At 39.6% G+C, this 22,077-nt stretch overlaps 2 protein-coding genes across 3 annotated transcripts; both read left to right on the forward strand.

Moving 5' to 3' along the window:
• Window positions 1-572: 572 nt before the first annotated feature.
• Window positions 573-10,023, forward strand: LOC105039084 (uncharacterized). Of its 2 annotated transcripts, none has more exons than XM_010915083.4 (6): window positions 573-1,993; window positions 5,111-5,202; window positions 6,156-6,230; window positions 6,938-6,999; window positions 7,728-7,797; window positions 9,122-10,023. In XM_010915083.4, the coding sequence occupies exons 1-6, from the start codon at window positions 685-687 to the stop codon at window positions 9,830-9,832; spliced, it is 2,319 nt and encodes a 772-aa protein (XP_010913385.1). In that variant the 5' UTR covers window positions 573-684; the 3' UTR covers window positions 9,833-10,023. The 2 variants fall into 2 exon arrangements, with proteins under 2 accessions (XP_010913385.1, XP_010913384.1); XM_010915082.4 differs by having other exon boundaries at window positions 584-1,993; window positions 5,111-5,214.
• Window positions 10,024-14,894: 4,871 nt separating this feature from the next.
• LOC105039085 (transmembrane 9 superfamily member 11) lies at window positions 14,895-17,440 on the forward strand. Its single transcript, XM_010915084.4, has one exon. It carries the CDS (start codon window positions 15,157-15,159, stop codon window positions 17,128-17,130), a length of 1,974 nt encoding a protein of 657 aa, XP_010913386.1. The 5' UTR covers window positions 14,895-15,156; the 3' UTR covers window positions 17,131-17,440.
• The last annotated feature ends 4,637 nt before the right edge of the window (window positions 17,441-22,077 follow it).

The raw sequence follows: 22,077 nt of genomic DNA on the forward strand, positions 1-22,077 counted from the left end.
TCGTGTTCTTTGTTTTCTTCATTCTCTAATATTGACGCTGGTGGAGTTTTTCTGTTCCCACATTAAAAGCAAAAAATAAAAAGAAAAGAAAAACCATTCATGACAGAGAAGCTCAAACAAAATTTTATTGACTAACCTACCTTTTCCCACAGCTTACAGAAACATATCTACGAAAACTTGTCCAGTAACAACATAGTTCTAGAAAACTTAACACCCATTTTTTTTTTTTTCCCCGCCACTTAATTTTTTTTTTGTTCTTCCACAATTAGCGATTATAAGTTCAGTCTGCAACTAGGCATCTAGATATATTTTTGCAAGTGGTTAGCTTCTGTTTGTATACGCAAGAGAAACGCTGTTTTGATCTTGCAATCTTGTCCCACCAACAAAGAAGGCAATGGTGGAAGGGTGTCATGGAGTCATGCCCGGTGTCATGTAATCCGGTTTTACGGTGGATCAACAAAAGCAGAATAGGCAAAATAGCCCCACATTCCGAGTATATTCTCTGGTAGACCAAGCATCTCTTGCACGCCAAGAAACGCCCGCGTATCAAGAAATATAGTCTTCTTCGTTCGAGTCCTGCACGTTTGGAATCGCACGTGTCCCCCATACACCGCCTCCGTTGTCCCCGAACCAAACCTCCATCCCGTCTCCATATACCGTCTTCCGTGGGAGACAAAACACGCCATGGGCGGCGGGAGGCGGAAGTCCGGCAAGAACCGGGCCCACGGCGGCCGAGCCGCCGATGGCGGCGGAACCCGCCCTCTATTTGCCGGTAGCCGATCCGTCTCCGCCCGGCACTTTGCGGGCTCCTCTCCTCTCCTTTCCTCGACTTATGCAATTGATGGAAGCTTCCGAGGCGGCCGGGGGAAGAAGAACGGATCTGGTCGGCCACAGGGAAGGGGAAATGCCTTCGGTTACGCCTACCCGACCTCCCCTGAGGAGACTAGCGGCGGCGATGACGCCGGCCGCTCGATCCTTCTCGCCCGGTCCGGCGATAACCCGCCGATCGTTGCTTTCGTGGACTCGAGCCCGTGCGAGGAACCGGGCGTTGGGGTACCTTCTTATGCTTATGATCCGGCCGTGGTCGGAGGTGTGGGGTTAGGTTTTCGTTGTGAAGAGGAGGAGGAGGAGATCGTGGTTTACAATCCGGCGAAGGTTGGACGTGTTGGGTTAGGGTTTCGTGGTGGTGAGGAGGAGGAGGAGGAAGTTGGACAGGTTGGGTTAGGGTTTCGTGGTGATGAGGAGGAGAAAGAAGAAAAGGAAGAAGGAGAAGAGGAGGAGGAAGAAGAAAGGAATGATGAAGGGGAAGAAATGGTGGGATTTGACTCGTACTCGACTCCAGATGTCAAGCAAGAGGGAACAGGTAAGGGCTTTCTGTCAATTGGTGGAGTTAGAGTGTATACAGAGGACACTTCTTCGCCTTCTGAGGCGAGTGACGGATTTGAAGATGATGATACCGATGATGGAGATGGAGATTCTTCCGAGGAGGATGGGATGTCGGATTCTGCTGACGAATCCTTACCAGATGGTGAAGAAGAAGCGCACTCTGATGGCGATTCGTTGTCTTTTGATGATGATTCTGATATTGATGATGAGGTGGCTGAAGATTACATGGAAGGTATCGGTGGCAGTTCTGAGTTGCTAAGTACTGGGTGGCTGGTGTCTGAGAATTTGGAATCATCTGATGATGATGATGGTTCTTTGAAGAGTGGCAATAGCAGTGATGGAGATAACGGGAAATTAGGGGGGATTGCTCTGATGAATGCATCAAAAGAGTATGGCATGAAGAAGCCCAGTTCAAGGAAGGGGAAGGGCAGTTCAAGGAACTGGATGTCTGGTTCCACAGTTGTGGATGGTGGGTTATCAGCATTGGATGATATGTTGTTTGTGAAGGATCCTCGAATGGCTTCAAGGAAAAAGAAGTCCTCTTCTCATCTTTCACAATCCTGGCCTCGTGATGCTCGGAAAAGTAAGAAGTACAAGAATGTTCCAGGTACAAGTGATTTCACTTGGTTGTCTTTTTTGCAGCTAAATGTTCTATTGCTCTTTAGGCTTTTTTCTGTGCCTTTCTTGTTCAGCTGGATGTTATCTGGATCAGATTGTCATGGATGCTATTTCATGATATTAGGCTTTGAAAGGTGCATTAATTTGTCTTTGCAATGTCATCATGTTATTTGAGCATTTGAACTAAATAATTTCACTTAAACATTGCCTGGTAACTGAAAATGAAGACCACCTATGGAGGTTTTGATATTTCCTTCGCTTATTGGCTAGTTTGTAATATGTTGGATTCTGATATCCTAATGCTTCTTTGGCACTTTGGATTTGATTATCAAGTATTAATCAAGGTTTATATCAATTTTGGAACACATGTAAGCCTTGGACTGGTCAGTGGTCCAAAAAACCAAACTGGATGATGTAAAAACACAACAAACTAAGCAAAGTTCAAATGACCACCGTTTCATGTGTGTATCATTCTGTCAATTGCAAGCTTCTATTATCGGCAAGTTGATTCTATGATGCATATGGCAGGTGCTTTGGATTTATAGATTCATCTAAACAAAAGTTTATCCAATGTTTGTCATCTTCATTATCCTAATTTGCACGATTGAGAAACCATAGAAGTGAGGCAGATGTACTGTTTGATGTTTCAAAACTCAAAATCATGTCGTGCTAGCATCTGAGTTGGACTTCTTAAATGGTGTATTTATGGTTATCTCTGGATTCCCTTTATAGTGGCACCATCATGCATGTTCCTGGATGATTTTGGGGATGGCAGAAAAATATGTTTTTATGTTTCATGGATGTCTAAACCAAGGTTTTAAATTTCATGGGACAAAGGTATCTCAGTTTCTCTATGGAACGGGACGTCCTGCTGTCCCATCTTGTCTCAACTGAAGTCCCTGTGATGCATCCTGATAGATATCATCTATCTTTCTTCCCTTCTTTTTTTTCCTTTCTTCCTTGTTTTCTTTCTTTTCCTCTACTTTCCTTTCCTTCCTTTCCTTTTTCTTTCTTTTCTTCTCCCTTCCTTTCTTTTTTTTTCATTTTTCTTCTTTTTTCCTTTCATTTTTTCTTTTCTTCATTTTTCTTTCCTTTCTTTTTTTTTTCCTCTTTCTTCTTCTCTCCCCGTGTGGATAGGTTACAGAGTCTCGAACCCATCCCAGTCTCGTTTTCTTATAGAAACAGGATGGGACAGTCGGGACACCCCCCTTTTTGCTGTGGGATAAAACCTTGGTCTAAACTTCATTGATACATCATAAAAAAGGCATGTTTTCCTACTAAGCTTATGTGTTTAGCCTATATGTTGATAGGTTAATTTATCTTTCTTTGGTGGGTTCAATGTAACGTGATTTTGCCTTGATATGATCATCTTGTAATGAGCTGATATTGGCACGATAGTAGATTTTCTAAATATCACCTTTAAGTTAAGTCTTGGTTCACGTTCTCTTCTTACACTAATCTATTTTCTTAGTGATATAGAGGCATGAATATAACCACTTGATGACTCGCTTCAAATTCACTTGACAAGTTAGAAAGTACAAGAATTGTCATATGATTACTTATATTAGTTACATGAGTCACATTAGAAAGATCCTCTCAATCTAGCATGAGAATACATTAATAAATCCAATACATGAGCGATTAAGTGGGATCAATAATTTAAGATATCACATTGCTTGTTGTTTTTTTACAGACCTCTGGAAATCATTGTTGGAGACATAATATGATTTGTTGGATTTTTGATCCTCCTTTGGGCTTACATTTTAATCTGATGATGTATTTCTTAATTAATTATCATTTTGCTTCAATAGCATCTGGTATTTTCATCATTAGAAAGTCAAACAACTTTGGTATTTGATGTCTTAAAATTTGCGGAAGTTGGAAGGTTTGATCCAGCTGATCTGTTACCTGTTTCTTTATATAGGTCAGATGTGGCCTAAACCCTTTTACTCTTTCTTTTCTTTTCTTTTCTTTTTTCTGGATAAAACTGTTCTGAGTAGTGCCATTTCAGTTCTACTGCTTGAATGTTTCTAGTTTATCAGTTCAATGACTTGGGCTATGCATCCTTTTTTTTTTCTTTTCTTTTCATTTTTAAAGGCCTAATGGCTGATCTATCTCTTTTCCTCTTTCTTCTGCCTCCTCCACCTTTGGGGGGGCATCTCATAGCCCACCTCACCTCATCATCCTCTGTCTATGGCAAAGGTTGGAAGACCTCATCAAAGGTGATTCTCTTTAATTCTGGCAACGAGTACCCTAAGGACTGAGCAAGAAACCTCTGACATTGGTGTACATTGGCATGGATCTAGCGAGAAACCCCATTTCTGGTGTAGATGGGCAAAATTTGCAGAGAATGCCTCAACACAGCGGTGTAGATCGATGTAGATCTGATGAAAAGCCTCTGATGTTTGTGTAGATCTGTTCTGAGGTGGGTTTGTGGGTTTGAAGTAGGTTTGATCCTTCAGATAGTCATCATCAGATAAGAGAGAAGTTAGAAGAAAGAGGGATGTGGGTGTTATGCAGAGAGGGGAATGAGTTTTGGAAGAGAAGATGAAAGTGGGTTATGGGTTTATGAGGTGCAAAAGGTAGGGTTAATCCATGGCTGACCACTAGCTGAACCTGTGGCCCAACCATCTAATCAGGTCAGGTCAAGTCACTAGGTTCAGATTGCTGATGTTGTCTTCCTCTGTAATATATTTCTTCCTTCTGATGCGCAATCATAAAAATCACTCTCGTCTTTATTCAGCAAATTCTTTACTCTAGTGATTTGAATAGTTCTCTAATCTGAGTGGGTAATCTTGGTATGCATCATGTTTCTAAGTAGAATTGTGCAGCACATATTGGTTACCTGTGGGTGTTATGATTCAATCAATGAAGTTATTGTTCTGTTTTTGTTCCCTGTTACATGTACATCATCGAAATTTTTTTTTTACTTTGAGGACTTATGGCATTCCATTGATTATATTAGAGGACAATTCTTGCATCTGATTTGGTTGACATGTAGAGTATAATTTTTCTTAAGATGTATCATTTAAGTCAAAAGACAAGGTGTATGACATCCTTTTCTTTTTAAGAGGCTTAATGTTTTAAATTTTTCAACATGCTTTAGGTGGGAAAAAGAAGCATCGCAAAGAACTGATTGCAATGAAGCGTCGCCAGCGTATGATCAATCGTGGTGTTGATTTGGATCAAATAAATTCTGTAAGGCTGATTGTAAGGCTGATTGTTGTTTTTTTGCTTGTATCTTTTTTAGTTTCACATTAATGATTTGTGGTCTTTGTTTGACACTTCAGCTTGATTATGGTAAACCTTATGTACTTGAATATTATTTTATGAAAATTCTATACATGTTCCAACTTCCAATATTTCATAAAACATGTGTATGTATGTGTATTGTTGTTTGCTCAGGGAAGCAAATGCTGTTAGTGTTTGTTTCTCCGGTAACCATCTATCATTAAAGGAAATGATGGGTGCACATCAGCCACCAACCTGATAAGATCCTTTAACCTTTATCAACAATTCATGATAAAATATTACTTTTTATTTGTGGTACAATCTTTATCTTGATAGTTATTATTTTCATGGAAACTGTTGCTGGACAACGGCATTAGAAGCAGAGAAAAATCAAGTGTCTCACTATCAGCTTGTTCTCTCAGGCTCTAAAACTCCAGGTTGTTTTAATTAGCATGGAATAGTGGAATACAATATTTTGAAAATGTAACATATTGATGAACTCCAATAAAAATAAGTTGCCTTTTGGATTGCTTGTTTTTGCTAATGCAATCAAATTGTTCTTTAATAAAAAAATAAATATTGAAGGTTCTGGTTTCATTTTCGAATGAAATAGTTGCATTTGAACAAAAAAATCCTAAGGGGTGATAGGATTAAGCTTGTTTTCTTGTTCCTATTGGTTATTACATATTCAATATAGATTATTCTACCTGAAAAGCTTTGGTGCAATTTTTAAATAACTGATATCAGTTTCTTGAACAGTGAATCAGCTGAGCCTCTATACCATAGTGGAACTTGCACCTGCTTATATCAAAAATTCCAATTGCTTACGTCACTTCCACCATAGTAAAACATGTCAATGTTTTCATATCAACTCGATAATTCTTTAGTAAGCTTACAGATGCTTTGTCTTTTAACTCTAGAAACTGAGGAAGATGGTCCTAGATGAGGTTGACATGCTGTCGTTCGAACCAATGCATTCCCATGATTGTTCACAGGTATGATTAGCTCATTTTTTATGCATTGTATGTCAAATAGCATAATTTTTTTTTGGGTGTATTGATAATTTACATAATGCATCTTAGTAGGGTTTGTCTATGCTTGTGGAAGTAACAATGACATAAGCAAAAGTGTGATTATTTAGTCAGTTTTATGAAATGATAAATGTCAATTGTGTTACACATTGCACGGTTCTGTGTGATTGGTCATACCATTAGAAAATGAAAAATTCTTTCATGAATTAGTAAGCATATGATACAGCAATTTGTACATTGATAGGAATAATGAACCAAAAAAAAAAAGAAGAAGCTAATTTGCAAGTGGGCCCCAGTTACATCTTGGAGAGATTAGAGGTCTTGAAAATTGTCATATCTCTTGTTATTTCCTGTCATGGAAACTGTAGCATATGTGATTATTTGTTATTACATAGTAAAAGAAGAGTACAACTTCATATTGTTCAGTCTATTTTGGCTTATCACGTGGTGCAAGATAAAAGTTGGCCTTCTTAGAGCAATAGCCGGCTTAGTTCTCCGTCCTTCCTTTGGACATTTTAAGTGGATGCCCTTTTTATTGCCCTCTAAGAGTTGACCAATCAAATTTATGTAGGATTTCTGTTACTTAATGTTATTATTGTTCAGTGCATTCTGGCTTCATCTTTCTGATATAATAGGGTTTTATTTCATTTTTATTTCTTTTGCTTCTTCAGGTGCAGCGACTAGCATCAATTTATCACCTATGGAGCGGCCGTCAGGGTTCAGGCAAGAAAAGGTAACTATGTCCTGGTGTGCTACAGGTTTTTACTTGTTTAATTATGCTATTAGGCTCCAGGTAACAATTCCATGGTCGGACAATTTTCCAGGACCAATTATGTTATAAATCATCTATAGAAATATAAGTTTATTAATTTTCCAATGTATGATGTAAACATTTTCATGTTCTCTTATATCTATTCATTTATGTGAAATGGGAAGTATATGTCGAAAGAGTAAGAGGTGAGTGATATTTATGAAAGGAGGCCATCAGCTCATCTCATATTGCTTAAATTAGTCAGAAAATGGATTAAAAAAATGACATATTCAATAGAATTATATCAAAAATGAAAACAATCATGAATCATGGTCGTGCTGGTATGTCTCAGTCTTTCACCATATCATAAATAGGTCTCAACTGGCTGTCTTTCTTGTGGTTTGTATCATGTTACAAAGAAGAAAGCCTAATTTCTTGATGTTGCCCAATTAATATGTGGGTTTCATATCCTATTGGTGGTGCTTGCTGCTGATTCCATCACATGATACTGTTTACATTAGGCTATGTTGACGCATGGGGCTTTATTTTTACTGATAAAATCTTGTATTGGTGTTTTTTCCACTCATGGGGAAGCAATAGGAAAGATCTGGTCGGTTGAGCATTGATTGGTCTTATTGAACAAGTTGCACGATAAGATTGAAATCATATTATTTATGATGAGTAGCTGACAAACAGATTATTGTTTCCAGATTTGTGACTGTGAACCGGACTGGACAGACATGCTTGCCATCTTCAAGAGATAAAGTTCGCCTAGATAAGGTGCTCACATACACACTGTGTCATCGTTGTCACCTTAAATGGATTGTTTTGTCACATTTTTTTCTCTAAAAGATGCTTGTCACAGAACATAATTTAGTAATCATTCTCAAACTCGTTAGGTAAATGTGTGTATGCTTATATTTAATCAGTGGTGTCTATTGCTTTCAATTTCTCCAAATCATCTAACCTTTTCTGTCAGTTTACAAATTTTTAAATTTTCTAAAAGTATCCTTCTTATACACTTTGAAAATCTGAACAAATCATATTGATCTGTCAGCAAATATTTAGTATATTTGATTTTTTTTGGATGGGGCTATGGATTTGAACCTCCATGTATCCAACTTATTTCAAGCAGTCGTGGTAATCTTTCCTGATGTTAATCTTCCCCTTGATCCAATATCATCTTATCTTGATGTCATACTTCTCTCGATGATATGAGCTAGATCATGCCATTCAAGCTTTGAAAGGGTGCTTTGACCATAATTTGCTTTTTAAATTTTGCTGGCATATCTATGGATGTATTTTCTAATATGATTACATGGCATTTTTATGATTTATAGCTGCATCTACTTGAGAATTAAACAAGAAGCAACAGAAGATGGATGCTACCTTCACTGAACAGTCAGTTCCATATGCTTATACCATCTCAATCATCATTTTACTGCTGCTGACACTCAGTGGCCAGAATCTTCTTTGGGTAGCATACCCGCTTCGGAATCTCCAGGAATCTTGAATCTGCACCCGCTAGTGGAATGCTTTCTTGAAGTGTTTCTAAGATATACACTCTCACACCAGCACCTGCACCCTCCCCCAATACTGGCAACTAAGTGCCGACAATAATCTCTTTATTGTATATGTGCTTAACTTTTGGTAGTTCATGGCTTCCACCTATCTATATGCACCTACAACTCGGCATTTAGTTTTCAAATTAGTTAAGCATGCTGCATTTTCTAAACCATGTCTTAAACTTCATCGAGCTGGCAATCTACTGGGCAAAATTGATTGTGAATTTTTTGAATTGTTATCATTCTCCTATGTGCTTTGGTAGGGATTGGTAGAATTGGTGATTCACCGAGTAAAAATGCTGGACTCAATTCTCTTCTAGACATGTATAACGTGGTTTAGATAACATATACAGCTACAAGTTCCCAATTGTTTTGTTCAGTATCCAGCTGATACGAAGAACAAGTTTCCTCAGGGACATAAGAACCTTGATTGTTAGAAAATAACCAAAGAAGAAAAAAATCGTAGTCATTTTCTTTTGTCATATGAAAGGATTCACAGAGCAAATCTGTTGCTGATCTTTTTCCCCAATGGTTTTCAGCTGCTTGGAGCAGGTTTGGAGGATGATGACTTTGTTGTCAGTCATGGAAACAAGACAAAACCTCAGGAGCAAGCAAAAGGTAGAACCAAGACAGGCAGAAGGCTAACTTTAGGTCCAGCTTTCTATCAAAGGACAGAAATGCACCATTCTGCCCCATCAAAGCTAACAAAGAATGGTGAAGCGAGTGGAAAGAGGAAAGGGGTCAGGAAGCAGATCTCAAGCTCGTATGCAGAAAGACCAGTTTCATTTATTTCTTGTGGCATTATGCAAGTTAATTCAATGACAGAGAATATGGCTGTGGATCCACATGGAAGTACCAAATGTGAAAAGTCTGCTAAAAGTAGGTCTTCCAAATTGGGTGCGTTTGAGGAACATACCAAAGGTTTTGGTTCAAAAATGATGGCTAAGATGGGATTTGTTGATGGTGCCGGGCTGGGAAAAGAAGGCCAAGGAATGGTTCAGCCCATAGAAGTTATCAAACGGCCCAAATCTCTAGGATTGGGTGTTCAAATTACTCCGGATATCAGTGATGTAAGAGTAAAACCAGAAAGTTTGGGTGCCTTCGAGAAGCATACTAAGGGATTTGGATCTCGGATGATGGCAAAGATGGGTTTTGTTCCAGGTACAGGCTTAGGAAAGGATGCCCAGGGGATCATCAACCCGTTGACTGCTGTTAAGCTGCCAAAGTCACGGGGATTGGGAGCCAAGTAGAGTTTCATGTCTAGGTTATTGAAATTTATTTACTGCTGTAATTTATTAATGTAATAGTGTCTTAATTTATGTTAAATTATGTCTGATCCTTGTAGTCTAACTGATTAATCGTAGTAATTACATTTTTTAGCTGGCTGGTATGGGGTTTCTATAAATTCTCCATAGTGGAGGAAATTAAGGCATTCCATTTATATCTTTCTTGTGCTGTGCAACAGTTTTTATTCTTGATTATATGGAGTGTAGCAGAGAAGCAATCATGGTATGTGAGACTTGTTTCTTTTATTCCCTACAAGTTCGTTGAGAGTAGATGGACGTGTTAACCTCCACCTATTCATTTATCTTTTTTAGCTCTCAATGTTCTGTTCATTTTATTCAGCCTTCTGTTAATCGTTCTGTTATTGGTTGAGGGGAATCTGGGGGTGGTTTTGGTTGCAGTGCTGCCGTCAGTTAAACCCATACAGTTGTGGCTGCCAGCTTGGCTTTGCCTTAAGTGACCAGATGACTGCTAAGTTGCAGCAGGCTGTCCAGTTGATTGGATTTCTGTGCTCTATTTGCTGCAGTAGATGGGGCATTTAGGTATGATTCGTTGGTTTCTGATTTAGTCCGATGCCCAGGTGAGTGCTAACTCTTTTAGGCTTTTCATGTAGTTACAGGCTGTATGTTCTATTCTGTGTTGTCTGGATATTCATGTTGCGTCTCTAAAAACCTGTCGAATATGAGTCCAAGTTTTATATGTATCAGATATTGGGATATTTATGAAGTTCTATGATTGTTGCTTTTAAAGATTGGTGAAGGGTTAAAATTTTCCAACAATGAGATTTGATTTTTATGTTAGAATTTTTTTGGTTTGATTGATTGGCTGAGGACAGATATTGAAATAATTTTGTAAAATATTATTTTCTTGTCTTCTTAAGGAATAGAGCAGTTAAAATGAGAAACACACACACACACACACACACACACACACACACACACTATTAATTTTCTTTTATTCTGAAGATTTGCTAAGATGCTGTGGATTGATAGCAAATTGCATTCATGATCTTTTAGGGGAATTTGGAGACATTGGATGCCCTTTTGGGTTATTGTTGCAATGTTTGCTGTCAAATGAACAACTATTTTTTCAACATGTTGGTGTGTGACGATAGATGATGGTGTCGGTATCATTTCCTCAGTTTTTTCCTCTTTAGAGCTTGTTTGGATGAAAATGTCGGATCTTAAATATTGGAAAGAAGATATATAGTATTATGGAATATGATATTTGGCTGAGTCCATCTCAACCTGACCTCTTCCAGTCCGTGCAGATCTCTCTTTGTTTTCCCCCCTCCCTTTGGATTCAAGTTGGTCTGCTTCAAAGATATTCTTGTGAATTTTGTGAATATAATAGTGCCCAAAAAGAGCTAAAACGTGAAAATGTTTGTGGCTTCCACTCTTGTCACCTGGGAAGCAGGATCTTTGACATGCAGAACGCGCTTGCACTTCCTCTACACCCTCCCGGAATACATTATTCTGTGGCAGAGCGTGGTCGCACTTCCTTCTCGCTCTCCTGGAATACAGTATTCTGGGGTTGGTGATGGCTACTAAAATTAAGACACGTTCCTTCAATAAGACGTCTTCGATTGTTCTCTGTTTTCGAGATGCTCGAGAGGAGGATTTGCATGTTGCAATTTGCAGGTCTCTTTATTATATGGAGATTTGGTGAGAGTGACTTTGGATCAAGGAAAAAGCATTACTAAATTTGGTTGCAACTTTTTTGACTTTTGTTTGCTTTAGATGTAATTCCTGGACTGAAACTAGATCATGTCAAAAAGCTTCGGCCTTTGCATCCAATAACCGAGAACCCCACGATCTACGTAAAGGATTACTATTTATTATTATTATTTTTTTGGTAAAGAAGGATTACTATTTATTTGAGGCAACCATTATAACTACATGTTTATCTTAGCGCTCGGCTATTAAGAGTTGATATGCAGCTGGACCATCGGCAGAGATGGAATTATACTCTTTCACGAACTAAATCTTTTTTTCTGCTCTAGGTCTCTTGCTTCTTCTATATTTGCATGACTTCTAGTACCAGGGATCCAGGAGATGGTTAAGGCAATGGAAGATTCAGACCTAGGATGTATAGGTAGTTTATTTTTCATAGGAAATATATTTTCAAGAGAGAAGCATTCCTAGATGCAATTATGGTACTAGCAAAATTTCATTATGTACATATTTGATTACTGAAAATGTGGAGCATAAACTATTTTGGGCATAGTCTAAAAAGACCGTCTCCATAGATATGCATGGGGTATGCCTACTTTTTCAATACATGGGGTATGCCTACTTTTTCAATACATCCCCGCGTCTTAAGGTAGGCCAAAAATTAAGCTTTCTGCACTTCCACTCTTCATTAGGTGACATTTCACAACTCATTAAAATATTACAGGTTATAAGAAAACGCTTCTTTCTACAAGTTCTCTGGCAAACCAGAGCTTCCTAACATGGCATTGATCATGACAGATAGAATTCTATTCTACATTTCTACAACCTTATTAGATGGAGGAGCCTGTGATCTTCACAAAAATTGAAGTCTCGTTAGAGGTAGGTACTCTCCACTATGGTCTAATCTAAGAATTTTAATTCTCCATTCTGAATTGATTTTCTAACTCATTTTTATAAGATTTAAATCTATCAAGTATCTCACCCTTTGTTTTGATTAAATACACATAACGAATCTAATCTTATCAACTATAAAAGTAATAAGATATCACTCACCTCGCCTAGTAAGCACCATTCATATCGTAAATTATCAGAATGAATTAATTCTAATAATTCGGTATCTCCTGCTACATGTACTTTTGAAGGATTTTCTGGTTTGTTTATATTATATACAAATTTCATAGTTATTTAATTACTAAATCAAATATATAGGAATCAAATGCAATTTCATCATGCATTTCAAAGTATTTAAATTTATATATCCTAGCTAGTTTGCCACAAATTGGAATGTTCAACATTCATTATATTACTAGTAATACTGCTATCACAAGAGGAAACATTATTCAAAACATTTAACTTAAAGAATTATCGTAAATAAGATGTTTTTCCACAAAGTTTCAAAATTTTATTGTTACAACTTTTGTTGGATTCAAATATCAACTTAAATCCTAGTCTACTCAAACAGAACCGACGTATCAAGTTCTTTTGCATCTCAGGCAAAAATAGCTCCATGAAGGAGGAGGATATTCTCTGAAAGGAGCTTCAGGTCTACATGTCCACATTCTTGCACCACAACTGCAATATCGTTGCACATCATCATATAGTGTCTCTCTTCATCCTGATAAAAGGAAAAGAATTATCAATCAAAATAGATATAAACATCGGCCCTAGTGTCAACCACTGATTAGTGGATTGGCATGCTAGATTATCTCAGGACTATTAGAAACATACCCATCCAGTGAGATGGCATCACAAAAAATCTTCTTGGCCTAAGACTATAAAGAGCGTGCAGAGTTATCCTTTGACCAGACTTGTATCCTTCCTATAAAAATACTGGTTGCCTGTGTGGCCAGGTTTCCCACATACAAAATAGGTAGGTCCGTGGTATCTGATTCTTCCCGATCCTCCCATGGCATCTAGGAGGATGATAGGGCTTTTAGGGATCTTAAGATTCGTAGGTTTGTTACCATGGGATTCAATTATATTGGCCTTATCATGGATCTCTAAGGGTCCAAGAAGGCTTGTAACTAATCCTAGCCTTCTCTTTTATGTTTAAAGGGGAAATCAGGCCATCCATGGTAATGCTTTCCTTGCAGCGTTTAAGAGAGGTTACACAATCCTTTCAAGGAGGAGGAATTTTAGTTATCACAGTTCCTACTCGGCACTTTATCCTGTAAAATTACGCTGCCCTAATTCCCCTATTATCACCTGAAGTTCATGGGTTTGGTCTATTAAAGATTTTCCATCTACCATTTTAAAATCATGGTATTTGTCTGTTAAATACCAGTCTTTTCTAGGGCCTGAGACTTTGTAAACCTTACTATGCCGCCCAAAGCTCTCAGACTGAAGTGTAACGAAAAATAAATGTGAAGTAATTGGTCACTAAGCATGCTCAAATTATTTTCTATGTGATCAATTTTTTTTGGTCATTATCTTTTCCTAGCATGGGAAGCACCAAATTCAGCATCATGAGGGTCCGGTCTGGGTTCAGAGACGACCCAAAAAAAAAAAGGTTTAAGATATGAAACCACTACTTCATCTCACTCCACCATCTCTTAAAAATTTGGTCATGAAAATTTTCAGGGTTTGAGAGGTCATCTGATGAAATCCTATGAGTAATGGTTGCTACAGATGTTACCAACTAAACTATAAGGAATTAAATTAAATGGAAACTAGTAATCAAAAAAATAATTTGGAAATATCTGATACATCAGTATAATTTTGAGTTTGATCAGTCCAATTACGTCGCCTTTTTTTGTTTTTTTCAATTTGTCAATGGATGTTGTTTTGTGATTGGGTCCAACCAATAAAGGCAGATGGGGGCATGTATTTCCATCATGTTCCCTCAAGGTACACGTGCTGTCGGTGGTCTTCATCAGGCTACGATCATCTCACTCATCGCACAGCGTAATCTGGTGAGGAAGCCGTTCAAAATTGTGTGTATCGTTTGCCGCAAGATATATATATATATATATATATATATATTATTGACAATATTTAGACAAATAACAAGCCCTTTCTATTTGGCAAGCCTTTTTTCTTCTCTTTATTGTTGAAAAAGAGAGAGAGTTAAAATAAATATAGCGTCCAGCAGAAACGTTCCAATGCCCATCACTCATCAGATCTGAAGATCGGATAAATCAACGTGATAAAAAAAATAAAGAATAAAATAAAACAATTTAAAATTGTTTAAAGGTAATAATTTTTGAAAATATCATCAAAATGCTGACATGGCAATACCAGATCACCAGCCAGCGTATCGAGGAGGGCGTATGGAAATCCACCAACGGTACGCCTATCAGAATGATATCTACGGTAATTAAAATAAATAATTAAATAACTAGGTATCTCTCCCCTCCTTCCGAAACACCCCAACCCACGCAGGACGGGAAGCACAACCCTATAAAATTTCCCACTCCATCCTCTGATCCAAGAATCACGCCTTTGGAGCAGCTTCCTTTCTTCATCCCCTCACCAGATCTATCCTTCCCCTCTTCTCCCAATTCCGCCATGGCTGACCTCCAACCACAATAGATCTACGATCCCAAACACCCAGATCCTCCAGATCTCCCCTCTTACATTCCATTCCTCACCCGATCTGGTGGCCCTCCAGATCTTCAATGGCTTCCAAGATTTGCGCCACGATCTCCACGATCTTCTTCTCTCTCCTCCTTCTCCCCTCCGGCCATGGCTTCTACCTCCCCGGTAGCTACCCCCACAAGTACGGCGTCGGCGACCCTCTTTCCGTTAAGGCGAACTCCCTCACCTCCATCGAGACCGAGCTCCCCTATGGGTACTACTCGCTCCCCTTCTGCCGGCCCCAGGAGGGCATCAAGGACATGGCCGAGAACCTGGGCGAGCTCCTCATGGGCGACCGCATCGAGAACTCCCCCTACCGCTTCAAGATGCGCACCAACGAGTCCGACGTCTTCCTCTGCCGCTCCGGCCCCCTCTCCGCCGACGATTTCAACCTCCTCAAGAAGCGGATCGACGAGATGTACCAGGTCAACCTCATCCTCGACAACCTCCCCGCCATCCGCTACACCAATCGCGACGGATTCCTCCTCCGCTGGACCGGCTACCCCGTCGGCATCAAGGTCGCCGACGGCTACTACCTCTTCAACCACCTCAAGTTCACCGTTCTAGTCCACAAGTACGAGGAGACCAATGTGGCCTCCGTCATGGGCACCGGCGACGCTGCCGAGATGATCCCCTCTAAATCCGGCAAGTCCGGCCCGCCGGGGTACATGGTCGTCGGCTTCGAGGTCGTCCCCTGCAGCTTCCAGCACGATCCCGAGTCGGTCAAGAACGCCAAGATGTATGACAAGTACCCGGCGAAGATCAATTGCGACCCGGCGACGGTGGCGATGGCGATCAAGGAGAACCAGCCCGTGGTCTTCAGCTACGAGGTCGAATTCGTGGAGAGCGACATCAAGTGGCCGTCGCGGTGGGACGCCTACCTCAAGATGGAGGGCGCCAAGGTGCACTGGTTCTCGATCCTCAACTCGTTGATGGTCATCGCCTTCCTCGCCGGGATCGTTCTCGTGATCTTGCTCCGGACGGTGCGCCGGGACCTGACGCGCTACGAGGAGCTGGATAAGGAGGCGCAGGCGCAGATGAATGAGGAGCTCTCCGGGTGGAAGCTCGTGGTCAGCGACGTTTTCCGGGCGCCGGACAATCCCACGCTGCTTTGCGTCATGGTCGGCGACGGCCTACGGATTCTCGGCATGGCGGTGGTGACCATCCTGTTTGCCGCGCTCGGGTTCATGTCTCCGGCTTCTCGAGGAACTCTGATCACCGGAATGCTCTTCTTCTACATGGTTCTTGGCATTCTGGCCGGTTATGGTGCTGTGAGGCTCTGGAAGACCTTGCGATCCGGCGATCATTCCGGCTGGGTTTCGGTCTCGTGGCGCGTTGCTTGCTTCTTCCCCGGCATCGCCTTTCTCATCCTCACCATTCTCAATTTCCTCCTTTGGGGGAGTCACAGCACCGGAGCCATCCCCTTCAGTCTGTTCGTTATATTGCTTCTGCTCTGGTTCTGCATCTCGGTGCCTCTCACCATGGTGGGCGGATTCCTCGGGGCGAAAGCACCTCACTTGGAGTACCCTGTGAGGACCAATCAGATCCCTCGCGAAATCCCTCCCCAGAGGTACCCATCCTGGCTGCTGGTGCTGGGTGCCGGCACGCTGCCATTCGGTACTCTGTTCATCGAGCTCTTCTTTATAATGTCGAGCTTGTGGATGGGCCGGGTCTACTATGTCTTCGGCTTTCTCTTCATTGTTTTGATCCTTCTCGTCGTCGTGTGCGCCGAAGTTTCACTCGTCCTCACTTACATGCACCTGTGTGTGGAGGACTGGAGGTGGTGGTGGAAGGCATTCTTTGCGTCCGGGTCGGTGGCCATATACATTTTCTTGTACTCGGTGAACTACCTGGTGTTTGATCTCAAGAGTTTGAGCGGCCCGGTCTCGGCCACACTCTACCTTGGCTACTCGCTCCTAATGGTTCTTGCAATCATGCTTGCCACCGGCACCGTCGGGTTCATTTCTTCCTTCTGGTTTGTTCACTTCCTTTTCTCCTCAGTGAAGCTAGATTGAGATGCCGTGGCATCGAGAAGCTTGTCCTGAGTCCGAGGAAGTATTTGAGGCCCCATTATAAGTGAGCAGAATGTTCTCCAAGCCGACAGTATTATAGCTCTTAATTCTTAAGTTTCTGTTATTTTGTAGTTGGAGACTGGATAAAAAAGATACCTCCTTTGAGCTCTTATGATTTCTTTTTATAGGAGTTCTTTCAATATGTAGTTGCTTGTATTAGTCCAACCTTTCTATTCTTTTCATATAGTCTGTTAGTATGGAAATGAAGAAATGTTTCTGATTCTTATCGGATGAATTGAATTTGTATTTGTGAGATTCCTTTGCTCTTTACTGCAATATATTCTCTGTCAGAATGTTTGAGTTGCACCATGAGCAATATACCTAATAGAGGGTATAGCATCATTGAAATTGGCATCTCCGCCTCTGTGATTTCTTATGAAAACATGCTTATTTGAAGTTTCAAAACAATTTTTCTCACGCCTTCTCACTTCTGGAAGAAAGGCTACAGTATTTGGCGAGATGGGTGGAGACCGTGCTGTGTCCTCTGTCCCGTCAAAGTTTAGTTAGATTTTGTCTCTTCTGTCAAGAATCTCGATATTATTTTTGACTGGGGTTGGGGTGGCGTATGCATGTGGAAGACCTCTTAATTTCCGTATCCAGTGAGGGAACTTTAATGGCTTTGAGGGTGGGGGCCATCATATTGCTAATTCGTTGTTCGAGCATTGGCTTCAAAGTACACCCAAGGATACGAGCTCCATCAATCAAGGGGGCTTTTGTCACCGTTTCCATGATGCTTTTCACCTCCTGTGCATTTATCGATCTGGCAAACAGTTGTCAAGTCGTACAGGGTAAGAACCGTGGAGGAAAGCCGTCGGTTCTCATGGTCATGGATCTTTCCAGGATGCTTGTCACCTCCTGAGACTGGTCCCTTGTTCGTTTGCAGCTGTGGTCCTTTCCTAATTCCTGTTTGGCTTGCTGTCTTATTGGTGAGCATTTGCTTGCTGGTCTTGTGGATTTATAACTGTGGGCGCTTGCAATTTGGTTGTAAGCGTAAATTAGTTTTTGGCAGGGATACGAGCCGTCTCTAAGCTAATCTCTCTGCTCTGCGCTTCTTTGTTGCACATGATGCATATGATCCATGAACCCTGGCTGCTTTTTTGTATCCATGCGGTGCTCCTTGGAAGTGTTCTACCATTTTCCAAAGAGTGGAAAAATTGATGCTCTGCTACTAAACCATATTTCGAAAGGGAAACACTTTTGTTTTGCTCAGCTTGAAAGTAAGTAATAAGACTGAGCACTGGGAAATGCTAGATGTAGGGTCTCCTTGGGTTTTTCGTGCATTTTTCTGGCGGTAGATTATGTGAAAAAGTTTTTTTGGTTCGCACACACTCTGACAGATATAGGTAGGAAGGAAGCTTGAAGAAACCTGAAGCTTTAGAGAGGGAAAGAAAGTATCTGTTGGTGAGAATGAATTTGTAACTATATGCTGAAAAGGATAAATGTTGTTTCAGATTAGCAATTCAAGCACTTGATTTTTCAAAATTGGAGCAATCTGACTTACTTTTAATCATAAAGTAGGTCACAAATCCTTCTCAAGTGCAAGTTGGCCACATTCTTCTAATTTCCTGTTCACGATTTTGACTTCCTAGCAGTTTCTGGCCACATTTCTCGCCTATAATATTATTGCTGGTTGAGCAGTGGCTTGTGGGGCATAGAGCTGCAACCCAAACACATGCAACCCTGATCTTAAGTACTTTTTCTTAATTCTGCATCCTATGCGTTTGCAAGAGCTGTTAGTTGTCTTAATAATTTTTTAAACCTAAGGATCATACAAGTCCATTTGCCCCTTGTAAGATATTTGTTTAGCAACGTGCTTGCTGCCAATTATTACACTGTAGAGAAAGGACACACCCATTATTGTTGGAATATGGGCCACGCAACATTAATTGGTCATGCTGGTTTCTCTTAAGTGGGCCCATATTTAGGTTTAATAGGCAGCACGCTTTTAGCGGCTACATTTTCGTTTTAACTTTGCTAAGGCGATGCATGGTCCTACATTTTTGGCCATAAGGTTAAGAATTCAAGAAGAAAAAAAAATAGGCATAAACCAGCATCTTCCATTTGGAGGGGAGAACTTCATTCCAATCACATAAAACGCCAAACTTCATGTTGGCCGGCGTTCCGCGCGTCGGTGCACGCATTTCCACGTAGTCGTGTAAACATCGTCATCGGTGCGGTAGGTGTGGAAGGTTGACATGACATGGATCGCTGTGAGCAAGCGAAGTTTCGGCGTAGTTTAGCAGACTGAGGACCAAGTTTCGCTGGTACGCACCAATATAATAATTGGTAGTCCTGAGAGGGTATTCTAGTTGGTTTCCGGCATTCCAATAAGTTTTAATATTTTTATTTTTATTTATATGTCCACATCCAATCTATTCATAAGGCATCTTCGTTTTTGTGTTAACTTGTCCAACTTTTTTCTTGAAAATTCTTAATTATCAATCAGATCTGGAGTTCTCGGTTTTTGAATCATTATTTAGTCTCTAATGCTTTATCCAAGAATACATTTATGGTACTCTTGAAAGCAAGTAGTTTTATCCTACTCATGGTGTTGGCTATTAACATAATTTAAATGCTCTCCCTTATTAATCTATTAAAGTTATATTCAATTTAAGCACCAAAGTAACCATAACCATGCAGAGTTATGGACATGACATCCCTTCATTAACTCATTGGAACAATATCAAATTAAATCATCATTACAATGGCTAACAGTACATTAAATCCTTATTTTGCTAAATCATCAACATATAATTTTATAGACAAAAAGAAACTATAGGTTTGCTATAAATCGTCCTTGATCCCAAAATATATGATGTTACAACATATATTAAAATTAAAAGTTCTGAGAAATATGTATTTTGTCCCTTCAACCCTAACTCGTTCGTTCCTCCTCCATCTTGCGACATGCTCTCTCTCTCTTGGACTGCTCCTTTAAAAAACCCCAGCATTCCCAAATATTAGCAAAAAGTTTCATCATCTGGCTAAGAAGGACAGGAAAAAATAACAATTCTCTAGAGGATGTTTTTCCTTTCTTAATGATTTTATTTTTGGACTTTTAACTAGCTTCAATTAATCTATTTTGATAGTTTGATCAAGAAAAAAGAAGGATCTAAAAATGAGACCAGTGAGGCTAAGATTTGTTTCATCTCACCCTTTTTCTCGGTTTGAGTTTCTCTTCAAGGTCTGTAATCATAAAATCTTACAGGTTTCCTCCTGTTGTTTTGTTGTTAATTTAAAGACTGTTATATGTCTTGCATTGGCTTAGCAAGCTGACTTAACAATATTCATATTACAACATTATGAATGTGAATAAATAAAGTTAAAAAGTTTGATAATGACTAATAACTATAATGTGATTGATGATTAATCTTTAGTTCAAGGGTAGCCGCTAGATACTACATTTACAAGTAGTTTTAGTTTTATTTGATTGATCAAATCATACAAAATAATGCTAACATTGTTGAGCTTTTGATTACTGGATGACTTATCCATACCGCCATGAGCTGTACAAGATGGTCAACGAGCCACCGGGAAAGGAGGAATATGTCATTATAGCCACGTTCCTAGGAAACCAATAGTTGATGAAATTAACGATGCTTTCCAAGGAAACCAAGGTAAAGCATGCTAATACGTCAGATGTAATTTGTCTTATAGGAAAGTTATTTCTATGTATTACTAAATTTCATCCTGTGGACTGCTGTAATTTTAAAGGGTGCTACTTATTTAAGGACAGTCGGCTTCTATCCAGGCTTGGAGTTCACAGATGGTAATGCAAGTTATGTGCAGTAGACCATGGCAGAGATGGAAGGCTGTGCTTTCATATGATGGCCATTATTTATGAATCAATGCATGCACTTTTTGTCATTGCACTTCGTTGACATCTTGATGCTTCAGAGGCACACAGTATATACGCACATGAGAAGTTTATCTGACCCATATATAATTGCTAATTTGACAATTTCATTAGTAGATGAACTCTTGTATGAGCTGCAATATCCATCCTTCCTTGCTGCATGGCTAGAGAATTATTTGTATGCACATCACATGAATCCGGTAGTATTACTTTTGTTTCTCAATTTCTATAGTATTGATGAACCAAACCTGAACATGGAGTGTCTAAGGTCGACTTCTGTGAGATATGGGGACCGCTTTTTATCAAAGCCAAGCTAAAGGTCTGTTTAGGTTGTTTTAACCTTTAAATGGGAAAGGCAGGAGCCTACTTTATCACCTAAGAAATATTTCTCCTGTTCATGGGCCATGTTTAAGCTGAGTTGGAATTCACTTCAGGCCAAACAAGGAAAGTTCTTTGTGCACCGTGGGTGGTATAGAAAATCCAACATGGAGTGCAAGTCTTATCTAATTGATCTACGTAGCCACTATTTTCCAATACGCATTTAATATCTGAAGTTTCATTTTTTCGTTTGAATTTTGAATGGCAAAAATACCACTATTTTTTTAAAAAATTATGACATCTTGTGACATATTATGATATCCCGCGTCAAATTATAACTTCCTGCACGTAGGATGTCATAATATGTTTTAGAAAAATATGATATTTTATAGTATATTATGATATTCTGCGTCAAATTATGACTTCCTGCACGCAAGATGTTATAATATGACCTAGGATGTCATAACATAGGAGAGATATTTTTGTCCAACCACTTTCCAATGCGTATTTAATGTCCGCGATTTTATTTTTTTATTTGAAAATTTTGAATGATGAAAATACCTTGGCTCTTTGAAAAAAATTATGATATTATATGGTATATTATGATATCCTGCATCAAAATTATGACTTCCTGCATACAGGATGTCATTATGTAGAAATAAGATATCATAATTTTTTTTAAAGAATAAGGATATTTTTATAATTTAAAATTTTCA

Source organism: Elaeis guineensis, chromosome 1 (genome assembly GCF_000442705.2).
Source record: "Elaeis guineensis isolate ETL-2024a chromosome 1, EG11, whole genome shotgun sequence".
NCBI lineage: Eukaryota > Viridiplantae > Streptophyta > Magnoliopsida > Arecales > Arecaceae > Elaeis > Elaeis guineensis.